Source organism: Malurus melanocephalus, unplaced genomic scaffold, assembly GCF_030028575.1.
Source record: "Malurus melanocephalus ecotype Western Australia unplaced genomic scaffold, MMel_1.1 scaffold_7, whole genome shotgun sequence".
In the NCBI taxonomy this organism is placed as follows: domain Eukaryota; kingdom Metazoa; phylum Chordata; class Aves; order Passeriformes; family Maluridae; genus Malurus; species Malurus melanocephalus.
In genome coordinates, this window is record NW_026623239.1 from 2065584 (window position 1) to 2083046 (window position 17463).

The following is a 17463-nucleotide window of genomic DNA, read 5'->3' on the forward strand; positions in this document are numbered from 1 at the left end:
CAGCAACAACAACTACCACCAAACAACTACCCCTGAAAAAACAAACCAAGAACAAAAACTACCAAGCCCAAATATCAAAACATCCTACAAAGTTTGCTGCATGACATGACATGAAAGCTGTCCTTCAAAACATTYCTACGGGAAAGTCCAGTCTTTCAAGAATAGTAACTCAGTTCTCTTTGACATCAAAATCCACTTTTAGAGGTACCATATATAATGTACAAGGAAAGAATGCAGTCACAGCAGTAACAAGAAATATTCTGATGGATTGCAGTGGATAGATAATTTGCATAGCTGCTCTAAACATAGTTTAGAATAAAGGCTTAGTGACTGTTTTGCTGCCAYTTGTCAATAACAAAACAAGTTTCAGAATCCAAACAAAGTTGTCAGAACAAACACAGTAAGGTCACATGAAGCATGCTGTTATTAGGTTTATCAATGCAATTTTCTTAAATGCAGCAATAAAAAAGTGATAGCTACCCCCTTTTCCTATTGAATATCTACTTACCTTTTTCTTGCGATACTCAACCTGGTACATCCAAAAATTCTCCATCTCAATTTTGGTGTTGTTTGAATCGAACTAACAAGCAACCCACTCCACCTGAGAAACCTTCCTTGCTTTGTGCAGAGGGATTTAGTAACAGAACTTGTAAAAAGAGAGGATTGTGTTGCATCTAACCTATCCAGGTCAACCCAGCTGTTTCCTATACAGCTCATGAAGAGACATGTAACTGACACTGAAACATTTTCAGATAAGATCACTTGCTCTTGCTTTTAAAAAGCAGTGTTGCTTTATGCACTTTTAGCAGCAGATCATTTGAGGAGTGTATAGACTGTGGGTCACAGAGCCACACACAAGGCTAGGACAGAGGGGATGAAATCATAGAATCATAAAGTCACAGAATCTTTTATGTTGGAAGGGACCTTAAGATCATCTAAATTCTACTGCCCATAACGTGGGACAGGGACACTTTTCCCACCCAGCCTGCTCTYGAACACTTCCAGGGATGGGGTACCTGGGTAAACTGTGCTGGTACCTCACCAACCCTACAGTAATGATTTTTTTCCTTGGATCTAATCAAAATCTACTCTCTGTTAATTTGATGCCATTCCCCCTTGTCCTATCACTACATGCCCTTGTAAAAGGTATATTATTGACCAATATCCCCAAGTCCTTATCTGCAGAGCTGCTGTCAATAAGTTTTGCCAGTTTGTGTTTGGGATTGCCCTGGCTCACCTGCAGGATTTTGCACTTGGCCGTGTTGACCCCTCACAGGTYGGGTCCCCTTCTCAAGCCTACCCATGTGCCTCTGGATGGCATCCCTTCCCTCCAGTGTGTTGACCACATGATTCAGCTTGGTGCTSTTTTCAAACTTGCCAAGGGTGTACTCAATCCCACGGTCTATGCTGCTGACAAAGATTTTAAACAGTATTGGTCATTTTTTGTTTTAATAAAAGTAGTTTATTTGGAGATTTTGTATAGTATGCTATGTGTAGACAAATCAACAAATGCTTCAGCAATTAGAGATTCAGTTAAGCAATAGGGCATAACTTGCATGACACTAATCTCTACTTACAGGTATTGTGGCAAAGAAATGGCAAGGTCTCTTGGGACCTTAGCTCAGGAAACAACCGGCTTTAATTTTTTTTTTTTATTTTAGTTAGAATTAGTCTTCTGAAAAGCACTCATACACATTAGGAAAAGGTCAAAGCACTATGGAATCTTCAGGTCCAACATGCAAATATAGTTAGATGCATCCCAACACAATAACTGTCCTTATCAGTATAACTATGGCAGGAAATTTCCTAGGTTTTAGGTCAACTTTGTGATGGAAGTCTCCTGTGTGATTTGAAAATGCTAAAATTCTGCTCACTAAAACACAGACTGAGACCATGGGTTTTAGTTGGCATAAACACCCACAAAGAATTAAGTGGGAAACAGCTTATTGATTGTCTTTGCAAAAAATTTGCTTTAAGCATAGTGCTAAAAAGTAACACCAACTTAGCATTGTATACATACTTGCATACTGTGGCACAAACCATACAATTTAATTTATAATTGTGACATACGGATGAAACTTAACTTTGTACTGCACATACCCTGTGCGGCCGCCATGTTTAGGTTAATTGATAGCATGTAGTTTTAGTATCTTGCACTGGAAAAAAAACGGAGCAGGAGGGTGAGGAGATGTAAGAAGAAAAATGGAGACACTTCAAGATCACAGAACAGTAAGGAGAAGCTGTGCCCTTGCTGTGGTTCTCGGACAAGCTGGAGGAGATAAGTTGTTCTTGAAAAGGACTTTTTCCATCATATTGAGAGAGAGATCTGTATAGAGAAGTAAAGCGACCTTGCTGTGAGAGAAAAAACCCTGGCCTTTCGAGGATCGGACTGTTTTTGATTATGAAGCCAAGAAATAGAGAAGAGGTTTGCTCCCCCCACGAAGTTTTGATGTAGAAGAAGCTGTGTTTGGTGTTCTGCCAGGAGGTTTGTGATAATCGGACTCACGTTGCTGAAAAAAACAACATGGGCTTTGAAGGACATTTCATTTCTTTTCTCCTGCGAGGTAAAGAAGTTCCTTTCTGCTATTAGCAGTTTTACACTGACTGTTTCTCAGAAAAGGACACATCCCACAGCTGGAGCTGTAAGAATGTTGTATCCTACAACGCTTGGACAACAGCTGAGTGTTTTGATCTGTGTTAGACTTTCATTCTCCTGCCCCCATGTGTGTGAGGGACAACATGGGAGGGGTGGAGATGGGGGGACTTGGAARAAGAGATGGGTCCCTGGGAAAGTGTAACAGGTGTCTTAAATTGTCCATTTTATTTTTCTTCTCTTTGTAAATATCCCTATCTTTGTTTTTCASCCAGTGCCATTCTTAGTAGTGTGTAGTAATAAATCTATCTTGCAACTTAAGTTATGCAGCCTGTCTGACTCTTTGTGGAGTACMTAGGTATCTTTCTTCCAATTATGTTTATCTCAAAGCCATAAATTTTCATGTTAATTGGGTTTTTTCGYYCYCCCTYCCCCTCGTTGGGGGGGGGGGAAAGGAGGGAACGTCGTGGGCACAGTTCAAACCACGACACAGTTTGAAAAAATCACTGCGGATTCCTCCCCTGCATTTCGAAAAGATTTTAACTATAGCAAGCGCTGTTTTAGTTTTCAGAAGCACAAAAAAATCACTTTAAGCTACATTCATCTTTCAATAGTTTAAATACATAAACAAACAAAAAAAAAAATTCAAGGGGTTATGTATTCAGACCTCACAATAATTTAAAAGCCAGTAACTCATCTGGGAGTGTTTGTCTTCAAGCAGACTAGCTGATAAATTCAAACTTTCTTCTGTGTGACTGATGAATCAAATGCCTTCTGTTTTGGTTAGCTTTGGTTTTTTAGTGAATTTTGGTTTGGGGCATTTGAGACTTCATCTGTGTAAACTTAAATCTGTGGTCTCTCATAAATGATGGAAAGCTGGCCTGTAGTCAATGTGCTCAACCAACAGTTTTAAAAAGTCTGCTCAGTTTTAAAAGTTTTTAAAACTCAACAATAAACTATCAATAAAAACTCATCTTCATTTCAATTCTTTCCTATCTCTCTTTCTTCCCCTTAGTTCATTTATTAGTGAAGCCTGCTTAATTATTTAAAAGACTTCTCTATTGCCTTTTAATAATAGATTATTCCTGCTGTGGAAAAAGTGAAGCAAATTAATCTCCATGAAAACACGTAGGTATCAGAATTGAGAAAATCTTCCAACAGAGAATGCAAGGGTTGAAATAAAATATAAACAAAAACAACAGAGAAGCAAAACAATGCAGCTCAGTTCTGTTTCACTTGGAAGACTCGTCTTCAACTCGGAATTTCTACTTCACAAATACAAACCACCCATATACATGGGTTTACTTCATATTAGGGTTTATTTGAACATCACACTATCTCAAGTGTCTGCAGAGGAATAGAGACTATGAACACCAGTGACAGGGCTTGACAAAAACAATGTTCCGAGAAGTCTATCGCTCCACTGCTCCTGGGCACAGGTGTACCACAAGGTCCCCACTAAAACTTCTTCACAGCTCCAGCTACAAACTTTATTCAGTACGATGAAAAGGCTGAGAGAGTTGGGATTATTCAGGCTGGAAAAGAGAAGGCGTCAGGGTCACCTARTTGCAGCCTTCCAGTACCTGAAAGGAAACTAATGAAAGCTGGAGAGGGACAATTTGCAAGAGCATGTAAGGACAAGGGGGAGAGRCTTCAAACTGAAAGAGAGCAGGTAGAGATTAGATATTAGGTTGACATTCTTTACTTTGAGAGTGGTGAGACACCTGAACAAGTTGCCCAGAGATGATGTGGATGCCTCATCCCTGCAGTGTACGTCCGGCAAGACCAGGCTGGATGGGACTCTGAGCAACCTGGTCCAGTGTAAAGTGTCCCTGTCTGTGGCAGGGGGTTGGAACTGGATGATCTTTAAGGCTCCTTCCAACCCAAGCCATTCTACKACGCATGATTTTCTGGGTGAACAAAATCTCCCACACTTCACACTCAGAAAACACAACCTAACTACARATCCGCAGCCTTTTCCTTCATGGATCAGCTTCCTGGTGTCACACTCCTTGCAGTTCTATGGCTGTTTTATTTGAAAAAGAGATTCCCATGAGGCCATATCCAAGTTACGGTCTGATTTGGTTTAAAAGATTTCTGATAAACAGACTTTGAAAATACATGTCAATTGTACAGATCTCATAGGTGTGGMAAATGCTAAAAAAGACTCTTACTGCTTTTATTCAAAAGACACTGAGGATTTTTCAGCTTTTATCAAATAACACAACACCTTCACAAACAACACCTTCCTCACAAACTCACTGTCCAGACTACTTCTGATTCAAGTGAAAGCATGCATCATTAAACCAGGCTGCACAAGGCACATAACAGCTAACATTCTCCATTGTTAAATATTAAACAGGCACCTCTTTAAACTATTAATTTATTCACAGTAAGCTGCTACATGCCTCCTATATCAGAGGAGTACCAGAGTTGTCCATGGGCAGTGAGCAATCTACTTTTTTCATACACCTTACCAAACATTTSTTTTGAGGAGAAATAGCCAGGAATGAGTGATAATCCTAGCAGATTCATCTGAGAATAAAACTGGAATCAGGACATCTCAAGTACACACAGATACAGTGATCGGTATCTTTCTTATCATCACAGKCATTCCATGTTTTTCCTCATTGCCCCAAACTATGCCCAGCTGCAGGTTAGCTGAACTTCTGAATTGTTAGCTTCTCGAAATAGTCTCTGCACACTTCCAAATGACATCCTACCAACCATTCTGCTGGGAATGTATCAACCAAATGCTCAGCATGGGGGGAGTAACAGTTATCTTCTTGAGAACAAAAAGCAAAAGAGGCTGTTGTATTTAATGAGCCTCAAACGCAAATAATTCTTCTGACTCCTGTGCATCACTGGTCTYCAGTGGTCAGCTTCTAGATAAATAAAAAGTGATTGTGGTTTGTGTATAAAGAAGTCTCACGAGTTTCAGTATCACACGATATTTTAAGTTCTCTCTCTAAGAAAAAGAAAGCAACAAAAGAAAACTGTTTTTGTTAAAAAACAACTTGACAATAATTTTCAAAGCAGACCTGCAAAATAACTGAAGGCAAAAAAGCATCCAATTTGCATTATTTATCTGCGGCAACTTGATACTTCTGGGGCATGAAAATGGTGCCTGCCTGAAGGTAAAAGTGCTCTTATTTCCAGGTCAATGCTATAAAGCAGACTGAAAAACATCTCTGGCATACACTGCTTAGACTGAACAGCCCCCATCTGAGATCCTACTTCTTTCTTGAGGGAGACAGAATAAAAATTTACAATTAAGATTAATGGGCTTCAACTATATTTTTATTACATTGACCACTCACGGTCACTTAGTCAACACAAGCTATTCTTGTCCAATTTACAGTTAAGCAATTCTAGGAATGCTTCATTAAAGAAAACAGACAGGTTTTGAGTTGCCATCTGAATTAAAGTATCCAGTAAAGCAAATACACACCTCTTCTTCAGGAMAAAACAAAATTCTTACTCAGTCCCAAGTCCTTTCCACACTTAAGTCTTCTCCTCAATATGCTACAGATCTTCTAAATTATTTGTGCAATTTAGTTCTTCCTTCCAAGAACACAGACTTGTTTGTACATCTACAACCATCATTTATCTCTTCACTGAGCTATACTGTCATTTTAACTCACTGTTTTGATTTTGGCCAGCCCTGAAAATTTCAGTCAGATTCTTATCTGACATGGCATGAAAAATATGGAATGAGAAATTAAATTTTGGTGTACAATGGGAACCTGTATGTACTTCAATATCTTATATATGCAGAGACCAATAAGAACACCTGTTTTGTTCACTATATGAGCATAGTAAGCAGAGTCATAAAAGTACCTTGGAAAAGCTGAATTCTGCAAGATGCACCTGATTTTGGAGAGTAGGTGAAGTACTGTAGGTGCTCTCAGAATCCTCAACCTAATGTCACTAAGACCATCATCGTACTCAGTGTTACAATCAGTCATCAAATAGCATAAGTTTTTTGATCCTCCAAGCAATAACAGCATTTACAAACAATATGGTCAATTTGAAAATGGGGACAGAAATAATTTTAGTTTTGTACAGTTTTTGAAAAAGCTAAAAACAATTGTGTCCAACATAAAATAATCTGGGAAGRTTTCTTCACGCTCATGTGACTGTAAATCATCTCTGTAACAAACAATTTAAAAAATATTTGTAAAAGTAACTTTTGCCATGTAATTGTTCCTTACGGGTTTTTTTTTAAGGTTCATTTGGGTTTTCTACTAAGAATCAAGAAAAAAAACTCAAACATACTCATCACTGTGTTTCCAACAGTTTTGCAGGAAAAATAAATCTGGAAGCTATGTCTCAACCAGCTTGCATGTTTTTTCTGCATCTCAAACAACAGCTCCAAAAATCTCTTCTCATTTGTAGAATACTAGCCTTCCTTATTTTGAAGGCAGATAACATAAGTCAGAAGCCTGTCACAGATCTACATGGCATGTGATCTTTCTCCACTATCTAAATTCCCTTTGCAGTAGCTGAGGTGTCTTGAATAGTTCTGATGCATTCCTAGAGTGTTACAGTAATTCTGTTTAAAACACCAAATAACACATAGAAAGTTCTACTTCCACTATTCATCAAAAACAAACAAAAAAACCCAAACAAACAAACCCAACCAAATCAGAACAAAAAACCCCAAACAAACAAAGGTAACAAAAAACATTCCACAGCAATAAAGAGGATGGTGCAAACGTTTGCAGGGCAATTGCCCTTGAAGTAATAACATAGGAACATGTAATAGAATAAATTTAGCCTACCAGCTCCTTCAGTATCAGGCATAAATTTAACCCATTTAACAGTTGTTTATGAGTCTATTTTATAAAAAGATCCAGCAAACCCTTAAAACATAAAGTAAATATTATTTTCCATACAGCTGGAACGACAACCCAGTTAAGTGATCCTGTTCCAAGTTAAACCTCATGCCAAAAGTACAGGATTTCTCAAATCTGAACAACTCCCTTCAATACTCAAGTTGCTGTAAATACACTTTACAGTGGTAGTGGAATACAGTGAGGTTCATAACTGCTTTCTAGAGCCTGCACGTAAGTGGACTTGCAACTTTTCTTAAACGTGAATCTCATCAATGATACCATCACAAAGAATATTAACAGATTTCTCAGAACTGCTGAGATTGTTATGTAACAGAAAAATAAACATAGAAATCTAGAACCAACAAAACACCCAAGGATAGATAGTAGAAGAGAAAGTATTTGGTCACTATTCTAAAACATATTATGGCAGTAAAAAATGTAACAGCATTTGTTTCAGAAAATACAAGTAAACAGCTTCATGTGACAAATTCTTGTATAGCATAACTGGGGTCAGCAGTGCTTAATAAACAGAAGTCTGGCTACCTGATAATGCATGTTTACTTCTCTTAAGCTCTCTGAAGTACAAATCTAAAACAAAGCACTTTTTCAAGAATGAGACACAGAACAAGAATAAAATTCACCTTCCTTCACTGCCACGCATGTCACAATTAAAGGAATGAGACACAGATAATCTGAGAGGTGAAAGYTTTATGTACTCACATCTCCATCTAGCGGTCTCTGGTCGTCAGAATCCCTGGATGGACTGATGTCCTGCCGCATCACCCAGATAGGCTCCTTAGGTTCATCAGGGGTGTAAGGAGAACGGATGGTCCTTGTCTTCACTTCCTCAATAGCTTCTTTAATATCCTTGATGGCCAGTGAAATAGCATCTCTTTTTTCCTTGCTGTACCTCTGGACAGATTCTCCTGAGCTGGATGTAACTCGAGAACCAGATGTGAGCTGGCCATTACTTTCATGCCCACYACTGACAAGAGGCTGACCATGTTCCAAACTCTGCTCTGACTCTGGCATGTCTTCAGCTGCTTTGTCTAAGCTCTGGGAGCTCATGCTCTGCTTCACCTCTGCTACAATCTGATCAATGTCCTCCTCTTGTTCGTAACTATCCATTCTTGGGTAGGGTGCAAACTCTGCTTCCTTTTCAGGGCTGTCTGACTCTCCATCAGAGCGTTCATCATAATGGTGAAGGCGGGCACCAAGTGCCTCCTTGCGGTAATTGTCTGCTTCCTCCCTCTCCCGTTCATACTGCTGGATGCCCTCTCTAACATCAAGATCTGGTGCGTCTCCTATTTCCTCATACACATGCTCCTGTAGTCCGTAGTCAGCATAAGCCTCAGCATACTGTTCATCCTCTCCTCGGTGGAAGAGGCGATGTGTGTAGACATAACCCGAGTAGGCTGCGTTCATGGCTTCCTCGTGCTCGATGGAATGGAAATGTAAGTGATTGGGCAATGTTCGGTTATGAATGGCTTCGCCATGCTCAGCCTCAGCATTCTCTGTGTACTCCTCAGACTCTGGCCGGTACTGCACTGCATATGCACTGTCATCCTCATTTTCCTGCACTCTCTCAATGTCATAACTGTCCTCCACGGTGGCTATCACATCCCCTTCTGCAGTATCGGTGTGATTGTGGAAACCACTCTCAGTGCTGGCTGACCGAGCTAACATGCCTTCCTCCTCCTGCCCAGACAGGCCCACGTGGCTGCTGTTGGTATGCCTTGGGTAGCGAGCAGCATACCTCTGCTCCTCTTCCACCTCTGAGTGCTCCAGGTCAGCCTCCACTGACTCATTCACTGCTCCGTTCGCTGGCTCTTCACTGATCTCCCCCTCAGGTGGTCCAACCAAATGGTTCATGGCAAGTTTTGGAGAGTAGGTCACTTATTCTGTTAACATTTTGTCTATCACAGCTGGAAAAGAAATAAAAAAAGCTCTGATGTYACTCCTAATTATAAAAAAAGTGAAGCAAAGAAACAGAAGCAACAAAGTGCACCCTTCCTTCCCAGCAGACAAACATTTGACTTGGCTCTGCAGTCAGATAATAGCACAACAGTATGATTTCCTATGCAAATTATCTCCAACAGCAGCAAAAACCACACCACCCTTAGGGACTGCACTTCCAATTTCCATGGACAAATTCTTTGTGGAAAAATAATTTCAAAATGACCCCTTGGAGAAGCTTGTATGGACTGCAGTGGCATTGCAATGATACTGGCATATTAGAAAATATCAGCCAGGAGCTGAACCACAGAAGAGATAACAGAAATATTTCAGCCTTGCTCCAGCACTCTCCCTAAAGCTCACTAACTCAGAGCAAAGAAAGGATGCTGTAATGCAAAACAGCAGATTTAGTCCTGTCACAGGAGTCTGCAGTTGCTCAGGTACATGACAGCTATGCATTCAACACTCCTCCAGAATGACATCTTCAGCTGAGCTACTCACCCTATGCACTTATAAAAATTCAGTAGAAATGAAAGTGCACTCTCAGGGTGTCTGAAGCACCTGTTTCTTCTCCCTAGAGAAGTACATGACAACTAGATAGAATATAGTTATCTTTCYGGAATCTATCTATAATCAGTTAAGATGGCTTCTTTCCTAAAACACAGAGAAGACATTACTAATATTCATAATCATGATCACATTGAGACTACTGGGATATCTCAGCATTGCTGACTTTGAGTCAAAAATCTCAGAAGATGATATAATTACTAGATAGGTCTGCCAATAATAATAATAAATATACAGGGAACAGACACAGGCCTATCCAGCTCATAAGATTTCATTTTTATAGAACAGCTTCAGCTATTTAGAATCTTGCCCGATGTTTTTAAAATGCAGTGTCATGAAGAGGACATGTTGCATCCTTTTCGGTATCTAAATCAAGCTACATATCCATAAATAAAATACAGCTCTAGCCTATGACTTATTGATAAGTACTAAAAGAAAAGGTACCTTGGAAAACTTCTAACTTGAAGGACCTAAAAAAGTATGTGTCGATTACCAACTAAAAAAAAATCCATGTGAATGTGAAATAGAACTTGGATCAAATCTAGTAAATGGAGACAGAGAGGCTCAGGTAGCACTTTGCTGACTAAATGAGCTCTGTGCAGAAGAGCAGTGGGAATAACTTCCTGTGATGAGAAAGCAACAGCAATTTCAGTTGCTCTTTAATAGAAAAGCTGACAGGCAGTCAAGCCAAGGTGTGAGTCATTTGCGCTGCACTTCCACAGGAAATTTAGAGGGTGCAGCTTCCAGCTCAGTGAACACTCCTTGTTTTTGTAACCCCTAATGTTTTAGCTTTTTAAACATAGGAGTCCTTAAAAAGAATTAAAAAGTTGTAAAGTAATAGCAAATAAATCAYATTAGCTATATGGACCTATAAGGGTGTTGTACACTAACTAATAATTTTTTAAAATAACTATGAAAATCTCTGTTTTTTTCAGCTATGCAAGGTATGTTGGTAAGGCTTCAGTGTCAAGAGAACAAGATCTTTTCCAGATAATAACTTCAAGAAATCAGGAAAGAATGGGCCAAATACAGGTGTATATGCTGGCATGCACCAGAACTAATAAACCAAACACACTCCCCTGACACAGCAGATGGTATGTTAAGTAAGCAAGAACAACTACATTGAAGAGCTTTCCTTTTTTAGCCCACAAAAAGGGTGAAGATGCCAAGGCACAACAGCTGTTTGAAAAGTCCTTCCCAAGGAGGATTGCAGTAGAGGAATATATTCAGTGCAGGTAGCTTGGTTTGCAGCCTGCAGTGTGAGCTGCAGATTGAGCTCCTGGTGGCAGGAGCCCTTGGCAAGAGGTCAGGACAGGATGTGAACATGGCCAGATGTGAACTGGCCAGATGGATGGACATGGTGGATGGACACTGAGATACATGTCCAGAGACAAAGACTCAGGAAGACAAAAGAGACTTCTGCGCACTTGGACTGCAAGGGGATAAAAACCCAGGGGATTCCTTTGTTCAGGCTTCCTCCTCGAAGGCTCAGAACTTGAGCTGTTTCTGTGTTTCCGCACTATTAATAAATGGCTTTATGGAAAGAGACATTCCAGCCTCTGCTGTGGGAAACCTGGAATCAAACCAGCCAGGAAAGCTGGGCTGACCCCCTGAGAATGTGAGGAGTCAGGCAGGGACCTGTCAGATCACTGGAGTGGCTGCTGTGAAGGGGCTTTGGTCCCAGCAGTGACAGTCTCTAGTGGAGGGAGTGTGACTGCAACAGTCTCGWGAATCATCAGGCTGGGGAGAGTCTTTAATATTGCCTGCTTTCAATTATAAAATTATTATAAAATAATCACAAAAGTCCACTCTTTTCCACATAGACAGAATTAAGCTAAAACAGTGGGCTGCTTAAAAAATCTACCTTAAATTTGTTGTGTTCAAAGTAGTCCCTGACTCATGGTTCAGTGTCATTGGTCACTCCCAGAAAAAGGGTAGTGCTAGTCAAAAGAAATGAAATTACATACAAACACAGGATAATGATCAAATTTCTGAAATTTTATCACATGTATGCTGACACATACTTAATTATGTTTTTAGAAAAAAAGCAAAAAGTCATCTACATTAAGATTACCTTAGTCAAATAAGGTATCAAATGCCCCAATGTTTGTGACAATAGAAGCTCTGATAATTGCGAAAATACGTTATTCTGTTTTAGAAGTACTAAAACATGCTTCAACCTAATGAATTCTTGGACAGACAGCATCACTGACATGTAGCTGTGAGAAACAAATGACAGACACTACAAATCATTAAAAATATGGCTAAAAACACTGAGAGACTCATCATTTTCCTTTGGCAGAGTTAAAGTTTTCAAAGTTCCATCTGTAAAATTTTTCTCATTTAAAGAATTCTCTCAGCTTGATTTCAACTACTGACATCCCAGAATTTTCAAGGCTGTGGTCTTTTGAAGGGATGAGGTAGAAATGTTAAGATTTACACAAAGTTTTTTACTGAAAAACATTCCCTTCTGCCTGCCTTTCTTCCTATAAATTCAATTCTACTTGACTTTTTCATTTTAAAAACAATAAATCATTTTGAAATCTAAAAAAAAATTCAGTTGTTACAAAACATGTCGATTTAGAAATCTGATATGAATAAATGTCCTTAGGYTACCTCAGCCCCAGTAACCTTCAACAAAAAGTAAGCTTTTGAGTCAAGAACACCCATTTTACTGTTTAACAATCAATCTTCGGGATAGTAAATTAAAGAACATCTATTAAGACTGAGAGTTAGAAGTTACTAAATTCCTTTTCATACAGGGTAGCTGGAAGACTAGTAAACCCCATACTTTTAATTCTTAGCAGCATCCTCCTCAAGCAAATACAAGGTCTGCTTGATCTTTCCCACCAGACTTGCAAAAAGCACTTTATTTTCTGCAAGCAAACAACAATCAATAACCTACACAAAATGCCACAGACAGAAGAGAACATAAGCAAGAAAAGTTATCCGACCTTGGAAATATAGACACAGCACCCATCTGAATGATATTATAGTCTCGTATTAATTACCCASAACAGCAGCTGTGCTCTGGTAATCAAACATATATGGGAAAGTGCTCTGTAAGCGCTCTTAGCTTTGCACACAGGACTTGATGGATGAATCTTCTCCACAATAGAGAAATCAGAGGTTGATTACTATTGCAACTACCTCTTTGCTGAAGGTTAAACTACCTTCCTGACTGTAAAGAAGAAATAAATTGATATATCCATTTATTTCTTAAACAACATAATGTTGAAAGTTTAAGCATTTTTCTCTACTACTGTAAAACACCATGAAAGGGTAAACTATCTTCTCAGAGCAAGACCACAACATGCATGCCCAGCTGTACTCAGGAAAACAGACACAATAAGAAAAGGTGAAAGTGAGTATGCAAAAGTTAATATTCAGATTCCAATTTGGTCTGTTATTTCTTACCCAAGCCCAGACGAATAACTGTTTGACTTCTTGTATATGCAGGCAGAAAGGAAGCCTTTATTATTATTACAAATATGACTTCAAGAATTTATTTTATAAGAGCATTATGCATCGTATTTCCACAGTTTAATCTTGACTTGAGTAAAAGCTCACACTCTTTGATATGTCTGTATTCTGTAGTTACTGTCTAAAACCAAGCATGTGCCACATRGAACCAAGACTACACACATACACATATACACATGCCTCTTTCTGTCACACAGAGGATAACAGGGTAACTCAGAAAGGGACCACAGGAGGTCTCCAGTCGAAACTGCCCAAAGCACAGCCAGTTTTGAGCTTGGACCAGATTTCTCATGGCCTAATCCAGTTGTGTTTTGATAACGTGCAAGACAGGTGATGGCAACAGCTTGTCTGGGCCCCAGTTCCAATGCTGGGCTGTCCTTRGGGGAAAAGCTTCTTCGTGCAAGTCAGTTTCAATTTACCCTGCTACAGCATGTCTCAGCTGCCTCTAACCCTCCTCCACAGCACACACTACTGCGAGGAACCTGCCTGCATTTCCTCCATCCCTGGGCTGTTGACATTGAAACCATCCCTCCTCCCAGTTCAAACAGCCCTGTTTGTGCAGCCTCTCCTGCGTCTCTCTGTCTTCCCACCATTTCCTCAGGGCCTCAGAAGGGAGGCAGTACCCAAGTGGGTTCTGGCAGGCACTGGGCAGAGGGGCTGGTTCCTACCCTGGCTCTCAGGATGTTGTCTGTYCTACACTGCCCCAGGTGCTGCTGGCCCTTATTTTGCCCTGTCCCAAAACTGCTACTGGCTCCCACCAGTCCCAGCCTCTACCATCATGAGGGTTATTTACAGACATACTTTTATTTTTGTAGTTAATTATTTCATTTATAACAAGCACAACTGTTTCCTCTTATTTTGCAGTTGAGTGTCTGACCAAAATGGTTTTGTCTTCCTTAGAATACTTCAGCCRTGTTTACCTATGTCTTCCACAAAAAAATAGCTGTTCTTTTAACACACACATAATTCCAAATCACACTAGGAATACAGAGACCTCTGACYGATTTTTCAAAGGCATGCCACCTCAAGAGCAAGTTTTCTCGACACACTCTCTGTGGAATTTCAAAGAGCACCTGTGTTTTCTGACTTCAACAATACACCAATGCTTCACTTCTACAGATCTTGACAAGCCATATGGACATAAGCTACCCCTCAAGAAAACAACATAGCCTTTTAGCAAACACATATCTTTGAGAATCATCTTTTTTTTTTTTTTTTTCCTTTGAAGACCCCCTATGGTAGGAAATTTCTGAGAATTTAACAACCTATACAAGGCCCCCTTTGAGGGAGTTCTCTTCCGAGGTTAGGTAACTCTCTTTTCTGAACTGCAACCTGCTTGGGAAACCTCATTGCTTCTGCTGCCATGTGTGAAGTAAGCTCATCCAGAACAGCTTTAAATAAAAAAGCTGTGAAACTGTATTTCTTGCCAGCCAGCAAAAACAGCACCTGGAAAGTGCCATTAACATCCCACCACATGTACACACATACACATATTGGTTCATTATAATGAGACTGAACAACTATGAACACTTACAGTAATTGTAAAGCAGAAAAGCTGCATGCACAACATTGCTCTGCACACAAGAACCCACAATTTCTGTTAACAGCAGACAGATCTAGAACTACCAGCATTAAGAGCTCTCAAAACATACTAAACTTTTCTCYCCTTCTAATTCACATCTTATCCAAAACTAAGATACACTCCTGAGCAAGAAACACCAGTCAGTAATCTTYGGTGTAGACAGGCCAGGTCTCATAAATACTTTAGGGCACTGGAGATGGGGAGATTAGAAAAGGAACAGATCCTTCTCACCATCTAACACTGAAGTCCTGCCTGCACAAGAAATAGAGGCAAWACATGGATGGAAGCCATCCATCTACTGCCAGAGGAAGGTTAACAGATATTACAGCCCAAACAGAAGAGACTAATCAAATGCAGCAGAGAAAAATCTTTACAAGGAACCACAGGCAACCAGTGCAGTGAAGTGCAACAACTGGACACACAAGACCAAAAACACTTAAAAAAAAAATGACAAATCCCAGATAATAAGTGGCTGAGGRAATAAAACTGATTATGCTCACACCAAAATGATCAAGTTTCCTAAGTAGAAGTCCTATTAACAGCTAAGGTAAGGAAATTTGGGGCTCTCTTTGACTGTGGTGTCACTTTCTGACAGGTTACTGCTAGTTTTATTGCTGGGCATTAGGTATTGCATCTTTAATTAGCAGACAGATAATCTAAAACTTTGAATACTAGAATTGTTATTCTGGTATTCAAGTTATGGTTACAAATAAAATCAATTTTCAAAGGAGAATGAAAAACTGAAATAGTACATAAGCAATGTCAGAGTATCACAGCATTTAAAATCAGTATTACAATGTGAGACTAGTGTCAATCTCTGATACAAGTACAACAATTCACTAWGAAAAGTGAATCTAAACTGAATGTAAGCTTATGGTTGTTTGCAATTTTTAAAGTTAAAAAAAAAAAAAAMCCAACCATTTTTTCTCCTCTGTATAAGAGGGCAGCACTGTCCCTGAGAACACAGTGAAAAATGCTGACTCCCCAGCGATGGATTCTTAATTCAAATTATGTCATCTTTACACTAGTGACATTTTTATAGCAATGAAAACTGTATTTTTCTATTTAAACAAAGAAGGACTAGATCTAACCTACCAAAAGGAAAAAAAAAAAAAAAATCAACCCATCAAGCCCTTCCATCCCCTTAAGAGTCATTAAATGTACAATATAGAATAAATGTAGATAGAACTGAATTATATSATCCGGTGAACTGCAGAGCATAGCTACCTTCAGGGTGAATAAGAAGGCCTTAAGCCTCATGTACAGAGTAAGAACACAAATGTCAAAAACCCCTTGGATTTTCCACCTCTGGCTACACATAAAGACTTGGTCCAACCTTTCTAGCTGTAATAGTCTCTTTTATYCAGCAGCATTCTTGACATGAGTTGCACAGTCTTGACACAACTATCCTGGATGCAAGCAAGACAGAGCATTCATTAGGTTATCCCTCAACTTTCCCTTCTCAAAACACCAGTTTTGTTACAGTAAACAATGTTTTCAAGTGAGTTACATTCCAGCACTTTGAATTCTTTTATGCAATCAACGCACAGGCTGTGTCAGGTACACAGAAACATGTGGATGGTGTTGAGTCCATTTCCAGAAAAGATGAAGGGTTTGCCACAATGTGACAGAAAGCTTTCCAGCAAATACACAGCTTTCAGGAATACCAAGCTAAACAAGTGAAGTCCAGCTAGTCAGTCTGTCAGCCTCATCAGTTTCTTGTCTCTTTCAGCTGAGACAAGTGAGTCACAGAGTACTGTTTCGACTCACAGAAATGGTACAGAAATAGTGCCGAAACCCTAATAACTTCGGTCAAACAATCAGCAAACACATTTGTTCTGAGGCTCTCATTACGTGAGAGTTTCAAGCTAAGGATATTCCCTCATGAAAAGCAATCATGCTTCAAACAGCATAGAATTAAAAGACCTGATTCTCCTTTTATTCATTTAATTTCACAAGTTCCAAAGGAGCTATACGTGAATTAAGATGAAAAATTGGGATACACAGGATACAGAACTTGCTTGGTTTTCCTGTACCACTGCCTGGCAACTGTAACACATAGTTACTGAAAACACTGGATTAAACAATCTCCCCAAACCTCCATCCTACCTTTATACTATTAAAAGGAAACTTAAAATAGACTACTATCATTTCAATTTTAATTTTTGTTAGACTTACACTTTACTACACGGTTTTGAAAATTACTTTTCCAATCTTTCTTTGAGAAAATTGTTGTCAAAGACAATATGTAAGATGTGGAGATATTATTCAGAGTGGGGAAGAATGAGCCAGATCGAGAGATAACTAAAATTCCCAAGTATTTGGTCATGAGCATGTGAGTTCTTTCCCATCCACTTCTCACCAATCAAAACAACTGATCTAATACTTTTTAGCTACCATACAATAGCCTTCTTTTCAAGGACCTGATGTACATCTGGACCACA

General features: G+C 39.4%; 1 protein-coding gene across 2 annotated transcripts in view; it reads right to left on the minus strand.

Annotated features, from left to right (window-relative positions):
• The window catches only part of APBA1 (amyloid beta precursor protein binding family A member 1), an 81507-nt gene that overhangs the window by 29024 nt on the left and 35020 nt on the right, over positions 1–17463 (minus strand). For both annotated transcript variants that reach the window (XM_057372443.1, XM_057372435.1), the window contains exon 2: positions 8152–9356. In XM_057372443.1, the coding sequence (XP_057228426.1) occupies positions 8152–9303 (1152 nt within the window). In that variant the 5' untranslated portion in view covers positions 9304–9356. The remainder of the gene's footprint in view (positions 1–8151; positions 9357–17463) is intronic.